We start from the raw sequence: 20,610 nt of genomic DNA on the forward strand, positions 1-20,610 counted from the left end.
TTATTATTATTATTATTATTATTATTATTAGGGATAATGGTCAAATAAGCCTTCCAACTATATTGATTTGTGCAATTAAGTCATTCAACTTCAAAAAGTTCCAATCAGAACCTCAAACTTATATATAAAAAAAAGTGCAATTAGTACTATTTTGCAGGTTACCTTCAGGTTACCCGTCAACTACTTGATGATTGGATTTTTCAAGCTGATTTGGCGATTTGATGTGACTTCCAAGAAGATGAGGATGAGATAATTGTTTCTACTATCTTGTGTACCAACATTCCCTGGTGGTGCTTGGGAAGGTGCAACATTGTTGCCGTTCTCACCATTATTGTTTTCAACAACATTTTTGTCCCCATGAATTAGAAGTACGAGGTTATCCATTTCTTCAAGGAAATTAGAGATAGACAAAGGGAATAAAAAGAGATATGATTTTAAGATTGTTGCAAATAAGGTAAAAAAAACACTATAATAATCCTACGAAAAAAGATTATTATTTTCTGAAAAAATTAGAAAATTTCTAGAATAAAATAACCACATGGATGAAGGATTTTTATGGATATATAGGTTGTAACTACGAATCGAGTTATATTCTATCCTTAAAACCTTATTTGTTGCCTCCCAAAGGTGATAGGAACGTTGCAGCCTAGGTTTCCCAAGATAAAGCGTACTACGGTTCTAAGTTGTGAACACTCAAAACTTAGAACCCAATGAACAAGAGTGTGGGATGAACACATGAGGCCAAGAAAGGAAGAGAATCAGAGTTTTCGAGAGAGAAAAAAAGATTTTCATAGTGTGTAAAATCTGCTTCTCAACAACAACTTATATAGGAGTTGAGGAATTAATAGTACTTATTTCATGGCATTAAAACTGCTATTAAATCAATCATGTAATCCATGTAACAGCAGACCACCACTTGAGAATTAATTAGAAAATTCAAAATTGAAATTAATTCAAGATTAATTCTGTAACTGCTGAATTAAGACTCAGAACGGTCATTGAGACGAGAGGTTAACGATTATGCCAGAACCAACGAATCATTGTTGGCCTTGAGTCGTCAACAATTCTGGTTAGGTTAACCGAATCAAGCCCTCGCGAAAGTGCTATTTGACATAACTTAGCCTGCAAGGCTAGCCAATTTTTCGGTGCCGGCATGCACGAGTTAAGCCTTTCAGACTCATTTTGAAATTTGATTTGCACCCCACCCCTGCGCACGAGATAGAGCATCTATGCTATACAATTCAATAACCCTTAGAAATGCTCTTGTATAAATAATGGTGCAAACCCACTTCCCAAACCAATGTGAGACAAATGCTACTTTAAAGTCTTTCCCCTTCATTTTTCCAATTCAAATGAGTCTACTTTGAAAATCAATTTGTCATTCACCCATTTTAAGCGTACAATATATCAATCTTATCGTCTCACTATGAAGAACCCGAATCCACTTTGACTTGACTAAAATCGGAAGTGAATCCCACTAATATTTGTACCACAAAATAACCACTTAAAAAATCATTCTATTTGTTATTTTTTAGTACTACTGACTTTATGCGTCCACTGAAGTTCGAACATTTAATCTCCCATTTAAAAAAGTCATTAAGCTACAAATTATTTGACATATATATTTTATTTGTTTTCCTTAAAAAAAAAACTTTTACTCAATCATATTCCAATCCGAATATAAGCCCAACAGGGTAATTTAAGTGGCAAATGAGCTCTCTTTATAAAATTTTTTTTTAGGATAATCCGAGTTTAATTCCCCAAGTGATTTCCCTTTGGGCGAGCTTCATTGTGGTTTACATCAAATATTCCAATCCGATGTTTCTCACATTTTTCCCCTCCTGAGTCCTGGCCAATGGCCACTAGGCCCGCAACCCGCATAAAACCCAGAAAATGAAAGGGACAGAAATCCGAAATCTCACTTGTCCATCACTTCAAAACATCGGCGACGATATCTGGGAATTCCCTATTTCTCTTTTTCACTGATCATACTAGCGTGCCGTGCAGATCGGAATCTGCAAAATGGTTTACATCACATCGTGGGATGATTTCGTTGAAAAATCTGTTCAGCTATTTCGCGCTGATCCTGAAAAGGTATTTCTCTTCCTCAAATTTTCACTGTTTTCATTCATCTCGATTTATAATTTTTTATCGTTTATGCACTTAGAAATTGGTTGAACTTCACTTGGATGCAGACTCGGTATGTAATGAAATACAGGCATTCCGATGGTAAATTGGTTCTCAAAGTCACCGACGATAAAGAGGTTTCGTGAAAATCTTTTTATTTTTGTTATAATTTGATAAAGGATGTCTGTGATATTTACATTCGATTATTTTTCTTGATTGATTATCCTGGTTAATATTGCTGTTGCCTGTAACTGCATTCACCTTCGTCTATCATCCTTATGAATGCTCGATTGCAAAAATTGTAGGCGTTTTTCACCTTTTCTATACCTAACTGTTATAGATACCTCAGAATCTAGTGAGCCCTTGAAACCTAAATTGTTTGGCTTTTTCTATTGGATTCTGCGGAATTTGTTTATAGTTTCTTATTTTCTACTGTGTTATCATCATCTGTCTGAATTCTGATATACAATTTTCCAGATTGAGTTCTTGTGAGGTAATGATTCCAAAAATGCAACAATTTATCAACATGTTACAAGTATGATGGGAGAATCAATGTCTGCCATTAATGCTGATCTACATTGTCTGCATATTTAATTAAGCCAAATGTTTTAGCACATACAAACATTACAGTGAGATTAGTTTGCTGGGGTTAGCCCTTTGGTTTTCTTACTGCTTCTTATAAACTACCTTCTCGAGTGGGAGTTTGACATGAAAGTAAGAAACATAGTATTATCATTAGATGTCACCCAGTAGCCACGTAGGAGTTGCTTTCCTATTCATATTCACTTATTTCATAAGAGGCAGAGAGGTGGGGATAGGGGTGGGGATGATTTCAGCTCCTTCTGTATCAGAATATGTAACTTTAACTTTTCTAATTCTTAAATGGTTAGTTCAATTTATGTATCCATGCTTATTGAAGTTTATCACCGAATTGTCAATATTGATGGATCTGCTCTGATGTTTTTTTTTTTTTTTTTTTTCGTTAATGAATTTCCTTGTTCTTTCCAGTGTATAAAGTTCAAAACTGACCAAGCTCAAGATGCCAAGAAAATGGAAAAGTTTAACAATATATTTTTCACTCTAATGGCTCGCGGAGCTGATGGTATAACATCTTTTTAGTCTTTCCTTGCTAGAATTAAATGTTATGGTATACACTATACAATGCAAATGACATTGTGTCTGAACTGTGAAACTCGTGTTTCTAAAATTTCCATGTGGTGGTCTTGTGTACAAGTTCCAAATTAATGGAAGAATGGAATTGCATTCATTTGCTTTCTGATCATCCTTCTCATGATGCATTGTTTTCTTTTGTAGTGGATATATCAGATGTGGGTGGAAAAGACAATCAAGAGTCCCAGCCAGCCAAGAGAGGGAGGGGACGGAAACAATAGACGATAGTTGAAAATGACTTTCATTTTGCCAGATATACTGGGTATTTTTTTTTTCACCACCTACATTGTTTTTATTGCAGACTCCAGTTTTCCCCCATTTTGACTGAAACTGAGTTTTTTGTGGAATGTGAATTTATTCTAGATCATTGAGACTTCTGTTTGAAGTTATTGTTAATGTTGAATTACAATTTATTTACATCAGGCTTTAAAACAGGATGTTTTTCTTGTCTGTACCTTACCCATAGGCCAAAGAAAGTGAAAGATATTAGAGGTTAAAAGGCCGAATATGCTTGTGGTGTGCCAGGACAGAAATAATGTATGGAGTGAGCAGGATATACCCAGTAGGGGGGAACTGAGGGAGTGTTTGGTTCAAACATTAGAATCGGTAGGGTAAGTAGAAAGAGTGTCTTTGTTTGGTAGTAAATAGGAATTATAATAAAAACAAATAAACAAATAAATAAATAATTAAAATAAAAATAAATGCAAAAATATATATATATATATATATATATATATATATATATATATATATATATATATGTGTGTGTGTGTGTGTGTGTGTGTGTGTGTGTGTATTAAAGTTTAATATTTATGCATGAACAATGCTTTTTTTTTTCTTTTTCATTTTTTTATTCTGATGTTCAAAAGTGGGGAAAGAAAATGATAACGAGCTTTATGGTTACTTAAGGATTTGAATCCAATAGTAGGATAGCAAAAGTAAACATACAAACATGATAATGAGTTTCAAATTTTATAGTAATGTATAAAAGTCTCCAACCAAGCACAACTTGAATTCTATGATTTAAAGTGAAGTTATACTTTTAGTATATTAAAAATGTATATTGTATTCAGAAAAAGTACATTATTTGAGTACTGAATGTACATTAGTTTGTATAATATACACTAGTTTTTTTGCCCCATGATTCTTTAAATAAGTACTTCAGAGTATGTCAATCAATACAATATTATATAGGAGATGTTCATGTATAAGTAAATAAATGTTGAATTTGTTTATTTAAATCGGTAATTTAAAATATATATAAATGCAAGATAATATATGAGATATTGATTATAAATGTTACAAAAATAAATGTTTGCAACTTTGTAATAACGTTAGTCTAAATATTTAGTCTAAAAGTAATAGTCTAAATAAATACTACTTTCGGTTTAAATTTATCTAATTCTTCTTAATTCTCCTTTTGGTAGTATTGTCATTGTCTTCATCTTCTGTACATGTCATTTTTTTATTGGTAGTGTGTCATGTGCAATTGGGTTACTGGTGGTAGAATAGAGGAATTCATCATGCAATGAGATTATGGTGTAAGAAGCTTTAGATTTGTCTTGCTGTGTATATGACTGGAATCTTAATTGTACTATGAACTCTTTATCTTACAAGACATGTTGATATTCGGTAGTGGTAGCTTTTTCCCTACATGTTTCATGTGCTGTGAAATGTGTGTCGTAGATTATCATGTGAAAGTATTGAACAAAATATTAATATTTATTATATTTGTATAAAATACTTGGTAAATAAATATATATAAATTATTTTGTATTATAACTTTGATATTTAATTATAAGATAATGTCTCTTAAAAAAATTACAAGATAATAATGTAAAAAGAAGACAATGGAGAATGTAGTGAATATAGTAAATTAATAAATTTGAAAGTAAGAAATTTTTGAATCGTAGAAAATAAAGATAATATAAATAATTAAATTATATATCTTTTTACATTTTTATAAGGAATAATTTTTTAAATAAATGCCTTATAGACATCTAATTTTAAATTAATTAAATATATATGTATTTTTTTTATAGCTACTAATTTATTTAAGGAATAAGGTTCAAATTGGTCACTGAACGTAACATGAAAATGCAATTAGGCCACTGAACCAAAAAAAAGTGCAATTAGACCACTAAACATTTCAAAACGTGCAATTAGGCCATTGAACTCTCCAAATGTATGCAATTTCACCGGATAGCAGGTTACCATCAATTTTAACAGGTTATCTGCTAACGTGGCAGTTGAGTTGGCATTTTTAATAATTTTTAATAATTAATTTTAAAAATAAATTTTTAAAAAAATAAATAAAAAATAAACGACGGGGTGGTCGCCGGCCACCCTTTTTTTTTTTTTTTTTTAAAAAGTTATTATTAAAATTTATTAATAATTATTTAAAAATTATTAAAAATGCCAACTCAGCTGCCACGTAAGCAGGTAACCTACTGAAATTGATGGTAACCTGCTATCAGGTGAAATTGCACGTTTTTGGAGTGTTCAATGACCTAATTGCACTTTTGTTTCGTTCAGTGTCCTAATTGCATTTTTAGGTTACGTTCAGTGGCCAATTTGAACCTTATTCCTTTATTTATACTTTAATAAGAGTAATGAAATGTCGTACATACTTTTCATCCACAATAATGAAATCATTAATTTTTTAAGGGAAAATGACAATTTTTCCCCTGAGTTATATATTTATAGCACTTTTTCCCCTGAATAATTCAAGTGGTTGTTTTTCCCCTGAAATGTTAAATGGACATATTACCCTTAAAATAAATATTTCATTTATTTTTTTCTCCAACAAATTATGACCACAATTTGGTTCAAACCAAACAGACACTATAGCAACCAAATCGAAATATTTTAATTAAAATTTAGAATCGAAACCCGATATTTAGAGTTTATTAAAAATGCGAACCGGGATGGCTTGTTCATGTTCAGAACTGAAAAAGTTAAAATACATTTATTGTTGAATTTAGATTATTTTAAAATTAAAAAAATTAAAATAAAGACAGTTCAAAATTGCAAACCGGATCCGGAACCATCGATTCACGGTTTAGGATCCAGTTTTTTCGATTCATAATTTTAATAAACTAAAATTCAAATATTGGGTTTTGTATCTAAATCATAACCGAAAACTAATAATTCGATTGCTATAATGTCCAGTTCAATTCCTTCGAATTGAACTGTGGTCATCTCTACGTATACGCAATAATTTGTTGGAGAAGAAAAATAAATAAAATATTTATTTTAAGGGTAGAAATGTCAGGGGGGAAACTCGCCACTTTTAAAATAATTGAGGGGTTAATGTGATTACATAAATAATTCAGGGGGAAAAAGTGTTATAAGTATATAACTCAGGGGGAAAAGATGTCATTTTTTTTTTGTTTTTTGTTTTTTTTTTTTGTTTTAAATTTTTATTTGTTGTTGAGACAATTTGTTTTGAGAGTTTGTCAATGACAATTGCTACAATTGCTGTCAATAGATGATGATGATAATAAATCATTCAAAATATATGGTTACAATAGATATTGTAATGATATAGTAAAAATTAACTTACAATTTTTTTTTAAGATGTTTTCATGCATTGATAAAACTATGATGTATAAATTTGTTCAATTGGAGCCACTGAGATGTCAACATTGTCAATTATTTAGAAAATGGTCCTACCGTTTTAGAGTTAATTAACAAAATTGTCCCTTGACTAGTTGACTATAGCAAAATTACCAATTTGATCATCGACTATTTTTTTGACCAATTAAGTCCCTCAATTTTAAAAATCTTAACCAATTTGGTCCTCCGTTAGTTTTGGCGTTAGACTTCCGAACCGAATTGCCCACACCTAAAGTTAATTACTGAAATGGTCCCTTGACTATAGCAAAATTATCAATTTGGTCCCAAGTTAACGGAAATCTAACGGCAAAACTAACGAAGGACCAAATTGGTTAAGATTTTTAAAGTTGAGAGACTTAATTGGTCAAAAAAAAAAATAGTCGAGGACCAAATTGGTAATTTCGCTATAGTCGAAGGTCCATTTTAGTAATTAACTCTTAATTTTAAATCATTTACTACTATATTTACCATTGCCTTATTTATTTTAATTTTAAAATGTATTAAAATACATAAAAATATGTTAACGGTATTAATGTAAAATAACCATTATAACATTAAAAAACAACTCTTCAACCAAACAAGGTTATTAACATATCTCAGTTATAAACCAAACATAAAAATCTAACATTATCAGTAATCTAACATTCTCAACAATCTAACATTTTTAAAGTAATCTAACATTCCGTGAACCAAGGTGAAACTATGATGATGATGATGATGATGGTGATGATGATGATGGTGATGATGATGATGGTGATGATGATGATGATGATGATGATGATGATGATGATGATGTTTGCGGTGAAAATTGCGGATAAAGGAGAAGAAAAAAATGTTTTAATTGGGAAGGGTAAATTATGTAATTTTTTTAAAATAATAAGGATAAAGATGAAAAAAAAAAATAGGAAGCTAGGAGCTTATTTTGGGAACATTACCAAACAGTGCTTATAGCTTATTAGTAGCTTAAAATAAACTATAAGCTCCCAAATAAGCTCTGCCAAACAGAGCCTAACACTCTTTATGCTTTACTAATTAACAATAGTTGCACTTGTGTAATTGAATTTGTGTGATTACGGAGACATGTGTGTGTTTAATAGAGGGTCCACCACCTTGAGGTAGCGAGGTTGTTCTAATCTATTCAATAATCTTACAACAAGAATCTCAGGCCAGAGTATAATGAAGTTGAACTTCAGATTATGATTATTGAATACACATTTTAAATTAGGTTTATGAGTTTGACCATGACCTTTACTTGGTTCAAAACAAGCATTGTGTGGAAGGATATTATTTCATGATATTTGTAACGAAAAAGTTCATTATAATTACTTTCATTCTCAACTATGTAGTCATAACATATTATTAAGTGTCATTCATGACTCACATATTATTTAATAATAAGTTATTAAATATTGCTTGTTGTTGGTTTGACTCTAGACCTAGAAAGTTAAACCTTTTTGGTACATGGTAATTTAGAGAGTTTTAAAATAAATTGATAATGAATTAATTCTTAAATAGATGATTATTTGGGGGCAAATTATGCCCTGGAAACGTGTTCACCGAGAATGGTGAACACAAGGCCAAACGACATCACTTTTAGGTAAAAAAAAAAAAAAATTTCGCGGATGTGGAGTTAACGGCGCGCGTTGATCAAATTATGAATTTTCTTTTATAAGATTATAAATTTTCATAAAATTCATAATCTCATAACAGAAAATTCATAATCGCATAACAGAAAATTTATAATCTCGTAACAAAAAATTCATAATCTCATAACTGAAAATTCATAATCTTATAACATAAAATTCATAATCTCATGGTTCCAAAGTGAATGTGTAGGCATGGTTCCAAAGTGAATGTGCAGGCATGGATTTTCATAATTTATGAATGTCCGTGATTTCGGACGGGAATGTGTAGGCATGGTTCCAAAGTGAATGTGCAGGCATGAATTCATAATTTATGAATGTCCGAAATCATTGTTCACCTCAAATTAAAGTGAAACCGCAAAAAATTCATAATCGCATAACAAAAAATTCATAATCGCATAACAGAAAATTCATAATCGCATAACAGAAAATTCATAATCTCATAACAGAAAATTCATAATCTCATAACTGAAAATTCATAATCTTATAACAGAAAATTCATAATCTTATAACAGAAAATTCATAATCTCATGATTCCAAAGTGAATGTGTAGGCATGGTTCCAAAGTCAATGTGCAGGCATGGATTCATAATTTATGAATGTCCGTGATTTCGGACAGGAATGTGTAGGCATGGTTCCAAAGTGAATGTGCAGGCATGAATTCATAATTTATGAATGTCCGAAATCATTGTTCACCTCAAATTAAAGTGAAACCGCAAAATGTGAAAATGAAGACGAAAAGTCACGCAATTAATTAAGAAAAAAAAAAAAGATAACGGTGTACTAACACCGTTGGAATCGTGTTCACCATGAATGGTGAACACGGTTCCATGGCATAACGCTCCTTATTTGGGTAGTTTTAGACTTTTTAAAAGGCTAGCACATGTTGAGCCCAAACCAAGGCAAATTATACCGTGCACCAGGCGCACAATGTATTGTGTGCCCTGCCCCAAAACGACGTCGTCTTGTATATTTTTGTGTGTCTGCTGTTAACTCCTTAAAAAAAAATCATGTTTCGAATGTACAGAATTGTATAATAGAATATACAGAATTTTATACCTGAAAACACATAGGGGTCGTTTACTTCGTTCCTCTGTTTTTCCATTTCCAGTTTTCCATTTCTCCATTTCTCCAGTTTTCTTTCTCCATTCTTCCAGTTTTCCATTTTTCCAATTTTTCAATTTTCATTCCTCATTCCTCTAATTCTTCATTTCTCTAATTTTCTGATTTTATTAAATACAATCATTCCATATAACATTTTTACATTTCTATAACAAAGATAATAACAATAACAACAACAACAACAATAATAATAATAATAATAATAATAATAATAATAATAATAATAATAATAATTATTATTATTATTAATTATTATTATTATTATTATTATTATTATTATTATAAATATGTGTGCATAAGGATGAAGTAAAGGGAAAATTAAAAAAAGAAGATAATAATAATAATAATAATAATATGTGTGCATAAGGATGAAGAAAGGGGAAAATTAAAAAAAAAAAAGAAGATAATAATAATAATAATAATAATAATAATAATAATAATAATAATAATAATAATAATAATAAAAAATATGTGTGCATAAGGATGAAGTAAAGGGAAAATTAAAAAAAGAAGATAATAATAATAATAATAATAATATGTGTGCATAAGGATGAAGAAAGGGGAAAATTAAAAAAAAAGATAATAATAATAATAATAATAATAATAATAATAATAATATGTGTGCATAAGGATGAAGTAAAGGGAAAATTAAAAAAAGAAGATAATAATAATAATAATATGTGTGCATAATGATGAAGAAAGGGGAAATTAAAAAAAAAAGATAATAATAATAATAATAAAAAGAAGCAAAGGCGCAGAGCAAAAACAGACGTGCAAAGCAAAGGCGCAGTACAGGTTTCGAACCCGCGACCTGTTGGATAGGTTACTGTTCACGCGCGTTTTTTCCATCTTTCCATTTGGAGAAGTCCAAATCTTCTTTCTCCAAAATTGTACATGAAGTTGGAAAATGGAGAAGGAGTAGGCATTTGGAAGAAGGAATTTAGTAAACAACTTCTCCAATTTTCCTTTTTCTACTTCTCAATTTCTCTATTTTTCTGGAAAATCCTCCATTTTTCCAAGTTGGTAAACGACCCCATAATTTTTTAACTGAATACATATAATCTTTTTTGAAAGGATAATACACATAATCTAACATAATACATAATATAAATAAACTCTTAACATAATACACATAAACTCTTAACTCTTAAAAAAAAATCGATGTTTCGAATGTACAGAATTATATAATAAAATGCTCAGAATTTTATATCTGAAAACACAGAATTTTATGCTTGGAAACACATAATTTTATAACTGAAAATCTCCATGTTTCGAATGTACAGAATTATATATTAAAATGCACAGAATTTTATACCCGAAATTAACAAAATGACGTCGTTTTGAGAGGCGCGGGACGCACATTGCTATGTGCGCCTCGGTGCACGGTATAACGATTGCAAACCAAGCTATATAAATATCATTGCCTTATTCTTGAACACAATGAGATTTTTCTATCAAAAAGACAAAAAAATACTTTCACATAAAATCTTTGGATTCCTGTCCTCTTGCGTGCCTAACCGGTGGTAGACTATAGACCGGACGTTTGGACGGTTCAAAGATTCGACTATTCGTCAAAGCACGCTTCAAGGGTAATGATGTTCAACTCTCTAGCTATATATTAACGTAAGAATCATTGAAAATGTTTATTTATGCTTCCGCAACATTTATGTATTTTATCTAACATATGATACCTTTTTGGCCCTATTAGGCAACAACATGTTTTTTGTTTTATGTTTTCCAATTCTCTAGCTAGTTTTTCAGAAAACTTTGAGAAATTTTCTAGTTAGTAAATGAGCCCCAAGTATTTGCTTTGTTTTGTTTGTTTGTTTTTGTTCATTCCTGTAATCCACTGACCAATTTTCTACAAGAAAGCTAGCTTGTCTTAATTTCTGGAGAAAAATTTCGTGGTTTATGCAAACAAGATCCAAGAGAGATCAAGGATGGTATCCTCTCAACCTTAGCTTGACTTGTCAAGAGACCTAAGAAGGAGAAAACAAGCCTTAAGGAAGAATTTGCAAGAAGTGGAAGAAGGAGCTGTTACAATGGAACCTAAAGATTGTAGTCGTCCTACCCACGAGTCCACAGGAGGGAGGAGCAGTCAAGTATCACCGAAAGTAGATTCATAATTTCCAGTAATTTGGAAATGAAAATTTGTACGAGGCCTGGAAGAGATTCAAAGAATTGAGAAGACAATGTCCTAGAAATTCGTTAACCTCTGGAGACTTATCACGTCATTTTATGAAGGTTGTTAGATCAATCAAAAACAATTGTGCATACGTCCTCGATTGGAGGAGTTTTTCTAGACATGACATCCAAACAAGACACACAACTTATCAAGAGGATAACGTAACTGCCAACACAACTTATTGAGTGATCACCTTTTTCGTCATGCCCCATGGGGCTATCATTATTTTATATGATTTAGTTGTACGATTAAGAAAATTCAGTTAAAATTGTCATCATTCCAATTATTAATTGAAAATTGATCAATGGTTAGCTATAATTAGTGAAAACTTAAAAATAGGATTTGTCGTTTTATAATATGAATTCAACTCGCAAAGTCATAGTAAGATTCTCGTGAGCGAAGTGACAGGACAAGACCTACGTCGAAAGTAGCCAAAATGTTTCAAATTTAGAAAAAAATTTAAAAACTAAATTACTTACATTATTACATTAATCTACATTTTTGATTAACAACCAAACAAACTAAATTCTGAAAGGGAGTGAGTGTTTAGGTCCAACGTGGGCCCCGCTTTGAAATCTGCTATAGAGATGGCAGTTTCTCTGCGCTTCCCTTTGTTATTATTCTCTTTATCCCCCTGCGAATCCTGGGACTGGGAATCCGAATAATTTTCACTTTTGGGCTCTGCTTCTTATCTAAAGTTAGAAAATGGAGTAAAAAAGCTTGCATCTTTGTAATCTTTGTAATCTTTCCGCCCTGTTAATGCTAGCTTCAGTGAATGGGTGAAGCAAAATCTTCTCTTGGGCACCTGTTTTTGTTTTTCTCTCTCTAGCACACACTGCCTATGGATATTGAATAATCTAGGGTTTGCAGCATATCGAAAGTCCAACCAAAGGTCTGTTCTGTTTTGTTTTATTCCTCTCCAGTTTCTCCATTGATTTTCTCTCTGCGTTTTTCAGTTTTTGGTTTAGTTTCTTCTGAAATCTGGATACACACTTGATACTGGTGCTGTTGTGTTTGATAAAATGCTTCCTTTCTTGAATTCAATTTCTTGAATTTGGATAAAGGTAGTAGAAAAAAGAAAAACTCTGTTGTTGAAAAGATGAGATTTTAGTTACTTGTGTATGTTTGAAGGAGTTATGGAAGGAATATTAGTGGTTGCAGAGTTTCTTTAGTTTTATGTCTTAGGTTTTAGGAATTGGAGTTGTTATTTCATAGAAAAAAGAAAAATTTGGGGCTGAAGTTAAGATGGAGGAGATTGAGGAAGCTAACAAGGCAGCTGTACATAGTTGCCATAGGATTATTAGTCTGTTGTCTCAACCTCATGATGAGAGCCATTATGGAAAGTTATTGATTGAATCTGGGGATGCTGTCCATAAGTTCAAGAGGGTTGTTTCTCTGCTGAATTCTAAGTTGGGTCATGCAAGGGTGAGAAAGGGCAACAAGACTCATCAGACCCCTCTCTCCCCGAAATTTCTATTGGAAAACCCCGTCACTGGAAATGATGATCGCCCCAAAGCCCTTCACCTTCTCCCGATCAATTCACTTGAAATCCTAAATCAAGAAAGGAGTTGTACTGTGAATAGTGCTCTCACATTGGGGAACCCCCTTTCGCATGACTTAAAGTTACATGGTAAAAGCCCTATTCAATTACCCCATTATACTTCAATGACAAACTATCAGTTCCCTAAACAACAACAAAGGCATGGAGAAATGATTTGTCAGTCCAGCAATAGTGGCATTAGTCTAAATTTCGATAGCACTACTTGCACGCCTACCTTGTCCTCTACACGCTCTTTTATATCCTCGCTGAGTGTTGACGGGAGTGTTGCAAATATGGATGGAAGTGCTTTTCGTTTAATCGGGGCCTCTTGCTCTGGGGATCAGAGTACATTTCAACGCAAGAAAAGGTGTTCTGGTAAAGGAGAGGATGGGAGCGTGAAATGTGGAAGCAGTGGCAGGTGCCACTGTTCGAAGAAAAGGTATGCTCATTTAAGCTGCATTTACTTCCCTTGCCTTGTTCTGCTCTTCATTTCTCTCTTTCCGATATGAACAATTCAGAATTACCTTTGGACAGGAAACAAAGGGTAAAAAGAACAATAAAAGTTCCTGCTATCAGTAACAAGCTTGCTGATATTCCCCAAGATGAGTACTGTTGGAGGAAGTACGGCCAGAAGCCAATCAAAGGTTCTCCTCACCCAAGGTATCTTTCTAATAAACTTTCTTAGTGCATTTCAATTGTGATATATGTTGGAAAAATAGGATGTAAGTTCATTTCATTCTACTTGCATTATGCTGCTTGATTGCATAGTTGCCTTTTAAGTTGAAGAATAAACAGCTCTGTTATAGCGCCATGCCTTTTCTCGATGGAAATCGTTTTCATTAATTCCGTTCTTGCCTCGTTGGACACACAAGAGTGTAAGAGGTGAAAGTTTGGTTTCATTCAGTATAAAATGATTCCAGCCCAAGTAACGACTGAGCTTATTTTCTGTCGAGTCTCAACTTTTTCCATTTTGTTAGTTGATGATGAGAACCTTGAATCCATGATGCCTTTAGCCACTACCCGAGGATGTGCCCTGGGTAAACCCCTTCTTGTGACCCTAGCCAGCAAAGGATCACAAGAAGGTAAACCATCCTACGTTTCCCTCGTTGGATTAGTTTTAGCCTCGTTGGATAAGTGGCTTACTGTAAACATGTACAATATCATATGATAAATATATCAATCTAACATCCGAGCTTCTGTTGCTTTTACGTAAAACCCATGTTCTGCCAACTACCATGTAGTGTGATGGCACCTCAGTTACCATTCCAAATGGGTGGTCACATGATCAAATCCTGGTGGTGGGGACATTGATTCTTTGGGCCAACAAAGACCGAAAAAGTATAGAACGAACAAATACTACCTTGTAAAGAATCATGAGTGTTTCAGAAATATGTAAAACCCATGTTTTCAGTAGCTAAACTTTGGTTGTGCTTGTGCAGAGGATACTACAAATGTAGTAGCATGAGAGGCTGCCCTGCAAGGAAGCATGTGGAAAGATGTTTGGAAGACCCTTCGATGTTGATTGTTACTTATGAAGGAGAGCATAACCATCCCAGGTTGGCGTCACAATCAACAAACACATGAAACTCGAATAACTGGTGGCGAGTTTCATAAGGATATGACAAACCCTTTAAACTTTGTGGTCGGTTTAGGCTATTGCATATCAGTGTACAGATTTTGCTTGTTTAGAGTTGGGGAGTTATGGTTCAAAGGTATAGGCTTTTCCTTCATGGTATTAGAAAGGTAAAATCTCATGGCAAAAATTTTCTAATGGAAAGCTCAAAGCTGTTTTGTTGGTAGTGCAATTGAATTATTTCTGTTTTTACTTTGTGTAGAGTAAGTATGCCAAATGCCTATTTATTTATTGTTGGGAAAAGTGTCAAATAAACTCTTGACCTTTAGGCAAAAGTACAATTAGGCCCTTCAACTTTAAAAAAGTGTAATTAAACACTTGAACTTGTTATTTTGGTGTGTCTAAACCCAATAGTCGGTCATTCACTCGGAATAACCGGTCAAAAAGATTCCGGCAACATTTTCGGTAATAATTTCGACGAACAAGATCCGGCGAGAACAAAAATTTTTTAAAAAAAGGAAAAAAAAATGACCTAACCGGAGAAGACCCGGTGAAAAAGGTCACCGGAAGTTGTTTTTTAAGGTTTTAATGATGGTTTCGGCGGTCAACAATGATCAACGTCGATAATATTACCGGTAACTTGTTAGTTATCGGTAAATCAGACTTATTTGACCCATTTTAACAAGTTCAAGTGTTTAATTGCACTTTTTTAAAGTTGAAGAACTTAATTACACTTTTCTATTAAATTTGTTTTTTCTTCAAATTTGAAGAATTTTTTTTTTCTATAAAATATTTTCATGTAAACTAAACAGACGGTCATTGACGAAATTCATGGTTGAAGTGAAGATGATAAAAATTAAATTATTTTGTTTATATAATTGGATTTGAAAGTAATCATGTTTGAGAAAAAAGAAAAGAAAAGAAAAGAAAACCTTTGGTTTAGATCACCGTATTAAGAGCAACCACACGGTCCACACCAATGAATTTTGGTGGATTATATTTTTGGAATAATACAAAAAAAGGTATGGTTTTCTTCTCCCAAAAGGTTGAATCCCCAACCTTAAGGGCCCCCCATACTTCGGCCCGACAGAACATTTGTGAGGATGTAAATCACGGTGACACAATGGTTCAACAGATATGGCCAAATGCCGGTGCGCACAAGGAATCTGCCCACTTTAGACATGATTCCCACACTGCCGCTGTCGAGGTTCGAATCTTGAAAAAAAAAAAGGTATAGTTTTCTGTCGATGTGAGATGGGGTTTTTGGAGAAATTTTACTCCGGCAAAAGATACTTTTTTGTGGGGTCCACAATTTTGTGGGTGCAGTAACCTTAAAACATGAAAAGGTTACTATTTATCAGAACACGAGTCAATTTGTCCCCCAAAATACATGAAAATGTTAGTATTTTTCAGATTATAGAGGTAATGCAACAAATTTATGTGAGTCTAAAAAGGGTGCGGTTTTTGTTTTCAATTTAGTCCACTTATTCCGACTGTTTGGTGTTAAATAGAGAAACAATTCAGTAATTTCAATATTTACATCTTTTTACATCTAAACTTGTGAAGGTTGTTGTGGTGTAGTGGTTATCACGTCAGTCTTACACAGTAAAGGTCCCCAGTTCGATCCTGGGCAACAACATTGCTCTCTTAACTAATTATTAATATTAATTAGTTTCTCAAAAATAAGAAAACATGAAAAGTTTGCTATTTATCAGAACACGAATCAATTTGTCTCCCAAAAACATGAAAACGCTATTATTTTTCAAATTCTAGAGGTGAGGTAATGCAACAAGTTTATGTGAGTCTAAAAAATTTAAGGGTGCGATTTTTGTTTTCAATTTAGTCTGCTCGTTTAGTGTTAAATAAAGGAACAATTCAGTAATTTTAATATTTACATCTTTTTATATCTAAACTTGTGAAGGTTGTTGTGGTGTAGTGGTTATCACGCCAGTCTTACACACTAAAGGTCCCCAGTTTGATCCTAGGCAGCAACATCGCTAATTTAAGGGTGCGGTTTTTGTTTTCAATTTAGTCTGCCTTATTCCGTTCGTTTGGTGTTAAATTGAGGAACAATTCAGTAAATTCAATATTTACATCTTTTTACATCTAATCTTGTGAAGGTTGTTGTGGTTTAGTGGTTATCACATCAGTCTTCACACTGACGGTTCCCAGTTCGATCCTGGGCAGCAATATCTCTCTCATAACTAGTTAATTAGACTTTGAAAAACATGAACCGTTTACAATTCTAGAGGTAATGCAACAAATTTAAGTGAGCTTTCGTCTGCTCGGTGTTAAATAGAGGAACAATTCAGTAATTTCAATATTTACATTTTTTTACATCTAAACCTGTGAAGGTTGTTGTGGTGTAGTGGTTATCACGTCAGTCTTACACAGTGAAGGTTTCCAGTTCGATCTTGGGCAGCATTCAAGTTGTAATGTAACAAGTTTGTGTGAGTCTCAAAAATTTAAGGGTGCGGTTTTTGTTTTCAATTTAGTCCGCCTTATTCCGTCCGTCCCTTTGGTGTTATATAGAGGAACAATTAAGTAATTTCAATATTTACATCTTTTTACATCTAAACATGTTAAGGTTGTTGTGGTGTAGTGGTTATCACGTCAGTCTTACACACTGAAGGTCCCTATTTTGATCCTGGGCAACAACATAGCTCTCCTAACTAATTTGTTTATCAAAAATATGAAATATCAGAACACGAGTCAATTTGTCTTCCAAAAACATGAAAATGCTATTATTTTTCAGATTCTAGAGGGAGTCAAATATAAGGCGGTTTTTGTTTTCAATTTAGGGTGTGTTTGGAAACCTGGAAAATGAGTTCTGGAAATCATTTTCCAAGTTTCCATTGTTTGGATGTACCTGGAAAATCAAGTCAACGGAAATCATTTTCCGTTGACTTTGGAAAATAGGCTTGTTTTGGAGGAAAATGACTTCCCCTTTTTTTTGGGTGAAGTCATTTTCCAACCTTTACACCAACATCACACCACCACCAACATCATCAATACCATACCACCACCACCTCACTACCAACATCACCACCACCACTACTGTCGCCGCCACCACCACTATACCACCGCAACCACCGCCACCACACCACCACCACTACCACCACCAACACCATCAACACCATACCACCACCACCACCACCGCTACCACCACCACCACCATACCACCGCCACCATTACACCACCGCAACCGCCGCCACCACCACCACCACCACCACCACCATACCGCCGCAACCACCGTCGCCGCCACCACCACCACCATACCACCGCCGCCGCCATCGCCACCACCACCATACCACCGCAACCACCGCCACCACCATCACACCACCACCATCACACAACCGCCGCCACCACGACGACGACCATACCACCGCAACCACCGCCGCCACCGCAACCACCGTCGCCGTCACCACCACCACCACCATACCACCCCAACCACCACTACTGCCGCCTCCACCACCACCGCAACCACCGTCGCCGCCACCACCGCAACCACCGCCACCACCATCACACAACCGCCGCCACCACCACCACCACCACCATAATCTTTTTGATATATTATTAGTTATTTTTATTATATATAAAATTATTATTATATTATTATATATTATTATACATCTTGTAATATTCTAAATAAAATAATTAAAATTTTTAATTATATAATTCTACTCATTTTCCAGAAAATGAACCAAACACACAAAAACAATTTTCCAGAATGCAACCAAACACCGGAAAGAAAAATGTTTTCCGGAAAATGACTCATTTTCCAGAAAACATTTTCCTGCTTTCCAAACGGACCCTTAGTCCGCCTTATTCCGTTTGTTTGGTGTTAAATAGAGGAACAATTCAGTAATTTCAATATTTACATCTTTTTACATCTAAACTTGTGAAGGTTGTTGTGGTGTAGTGGTTATTGCGTCAGTGACCTTACACACTAAAGGTCCCCAGTTCAATACTTGGCATTATAGAGGTAATGGAACAAGTTTATGTGAGTATAAAAAATTTAAGGGTGCGATTTTTGTTTTGAATTCAGTCTTGCCTTATTCCGTTCTTTAGGTGTTAAATAGAGGAACAATTCAGTAATTTCAATATTTACATCTTTTTACATCTAAACTTGTGAAGGTTGTTGTGGTATAGTGGTTATGACGTTAGTCTTACACATTAAAGGTCTTCAGTTTGATCCTGGGCAGCAACATCGCTCTTCTAACTAATTAATTAGTATCTCAAAAATAAGTTTACTATTTATCAGAATAAGGGTAAATTTAAGGGTGCGATTTTTGTTTTCAATTTAGTCTGCCTTATTCTGTTCGTTTGGTGTTAAATTGAGGAACAATTCAGTAATTTCAATATTTACAAGAACAAGGGTAAATTTAAGGGTGCGGTTTTTGTTTTCAATTTAGTCTGGCTTATTCTGTTCGTTTGGTGTTAAATTGAGGAACAATTCAGTAATTTCAATATTTACATCTTTTTACGTCTAATCTTGTGAAGGTTGTTGTGGTGTAGTGGTTATCACGTCAGTGTTACACACTGAAGGTCCCCAGCTAGATCCTGGGCAACAATATCTCTCTCATAACTAGTTAATTAGTCTATGGAAAACATGAAAAGTTTACAATTCTAGGGTTAATGTAAAAAATTTAAGTGAGTTTTCGTCAGCTTGGTGTTAAATAGAGGAACAATTCAGTAATTTCAATATTTAAATCTTTTTACATCTAAACCTGTGAAGGTTGTTGTGGTGTAGTGGTTATCACGTCAATCTTACACAGTGAAGATTTCCAGTTCGATCTTGGGCAGCATTCAAGTTGTAATGTAACAAGTTTGTGTGAGTCTAAAAAATTTAAGGGTGCGGTTTTTGTTTTCAATTTAGTCCGCCTTATTCCGTCCGCTTGGTGTTATATAGAGGAACAATTAAGTAATTTAAAATATTTACATCTTTTTACATCTAAACATGTGAAGGTTGTTGTGGTATAGTGGTTATCACGTCAGTCTTACACACTGAAGGTCCCTAGTTCAATCCTGGGCAACAATATTGCTCTCTTAACTAATTAGTTTCCCAAAAATAAGAAATATCAGAACACGAGTCAATTTGTCTCCCAAAAACATGAAAATGCTATTATTTTTTTGATTCTAGAGATAATGCAACAAGTTTATGTGAGTCTTAAAAATTTAAGGGTGCGATTTTTGTTTTCAATTTAGTCCGCCTTATTTCGTTTGTTTGGTGTTAAATAAAGGAACAATTCAGTAATTTTAATATTTACATCTTTTTATATTTAAACTTGTGAAGGTTGTTGTGGTGTAGTGATTATCACGTCAATCTTACACACTGAAGGTCCTCAGTTCGATCCTGGGCAGCAATGTCGCTCTCCTAACTAATTAATTAGTATCTCCGGTTTTTGTTTTCAATTTAGTCCGCCTTATTCCGTCCCTTTGGTGTTAAATTGAGGAACAATTCAGTAATTTCAATATTTACAAGAACAAGGGTAAATTTAAGGGTGCGGTTTTTGTTTTCAATTTAGTCTGCCTTATTCTGTTCGTTTGGTGTTAAATTGAGGAACAATTCAGTAATTTCAATATTTACATCTTTTTACGTTTAATCTTGCGAAGGTTTTTGTGGTTTAGT

At 33.5% G+C, this 20,610-nt stretch overlaps 2 protein-coding genes and 3 non-coding genes across 5 annotated transcripts; all 5 read left to right on the forward strand.

Moving 5' to 3' along the window:
• Window positions 1-1,848: 1,848 nt before the first annotated feature.
• Window positions 1,849-3,714, forward strand: LOC109182912 (signal recognition particle 9 kDa protein-like). The gene is made up of 4 exons (XM_019333164.1): window positions 1,849-2,094; window positions 2,196-2,264; window positions 3,136-3,229; window positions 3,442-3,714. The coding sequence occupies exons 1-4, from the start codon at window positions 2,023-2,025 to the stop codon at window positions 3,516-3,518; spliced, it is 312 nt and encodes a 103-aa protein (XP_019188709.1). The 5' UTR covers window positions 1,849-2,022; the 3' UTR covers window positions 3,519-3,714.
• Window positions 3,715-12,476: 8,762 nt separating this feature from the next.
• On the forward strand, window positions 12,477-15,229 carry LOC109182911 (probable WRKY transcription factor 21). The gene is made up of 3 exons (XM_019333163.1): window positions 12,477-13,844; window positions 13,940-14,065; window positions 14,845-15,229. Exons 1-3 carry the CDS (start codon window positions 13,111-13,113, stop codon window positions 14,987-14,989), a joined length of 1,005 nt encoding a protein of 334 aa, XP_019188708.1. The 5' UTR covers window positions 12,477-13,110; the 3' UTR covers window positions 14,990-15,229.
• Window positions 15,230-16,544: 1,315 nt separating this feature from the next.
• Window positions 16,545-16,617, forward strand: TRNAV-UAC. Its single transcript has one exon. It is a non-coding gene; the product is annotated as a tRNA-Val (tRNA).
• Window positions 16,618-19,946: 3,329 nt separating this feature from the next.
• TRNAV-UAC lies at window positions 19,947-20,019 on the forward strand. Its single transcript has one exon. It is a non-coding gene; the product is annotated as a tRNA-Val (tRNA).
• A 255-nt stretch (window positions 20,020-20,274) lies between these two features.
• TRNAV-UAC lies at window positions 20,275-20,347 on the forward strand. The gene has a single exon. It is a non-coding gene; the product is annotated as a tRNA-Val (tRNA).
• Window positions 20,348-20,610: the final 263 nt, after the last annotated feature.

The sequence above is a fragment of the Ipomoea nil genome, unplaced genomic scaffold (genome assembly GCF_001879475.1).
Source record: "Ipomoea nil cultivar Tokyo-kokei standard unplaced genomic scaffold, Asagao_1.1 scaffold1074, whole genome shotgun sequence".
NCBI lineage: Eukaryota > Viridiplantae > Streptophyta > Magnoliopsida > Solanales > Convolvulaceae > Ipomoea > Ipomoea nil.

Excerpts from the sequence above, each read along its gene's own strand:
- LOC109182912 (XM_019333164.1), top strand. The coding sequence starts at position 2,023 with ATGGTTTACATCACATCGTGGGATGATTTCGTTGAAAAATCTGTTCAG. Across the intron at positions 2,095-2,195 it reads TTCGCGCTGATCCTGAAAAG|ACTCGGTATGTAATGAAATA; the intron begins GTATTTCTCTTC and ends ACTTGGATGCAG. Across the intron at positions 3,230-3,441 it reads AATGGCTCGCGGAGCTGATG|TGGATATATCAGATGTGGGT; the intron begins GTATAACATCTT and ends TTTCTTTTGTAG.
- LOC109182911 (XM_019333163.1), top strand. The coding sequence starts at position 13,111 with ATGGAGGAGATTGAGGAAGCTAACAAGGCAGCTGTACATAGTTGCCAT. Across the intron at positions 13,845-13,939 it reads TGCCACTGTTCGAAGAAAAG|GAAACAAAGGGTAAAAAGAA; the intron begins GTATGCTCATTT and ends ACCTTTGGACAG. Across the intron at positions 14,066-14,844 it reads AAAGGTTCTCCTCACCCAAG|AGGATACTACAAATGTAGTA; the intron begins GTATCTTTCTAA and ends GTGCTTGTGCAG.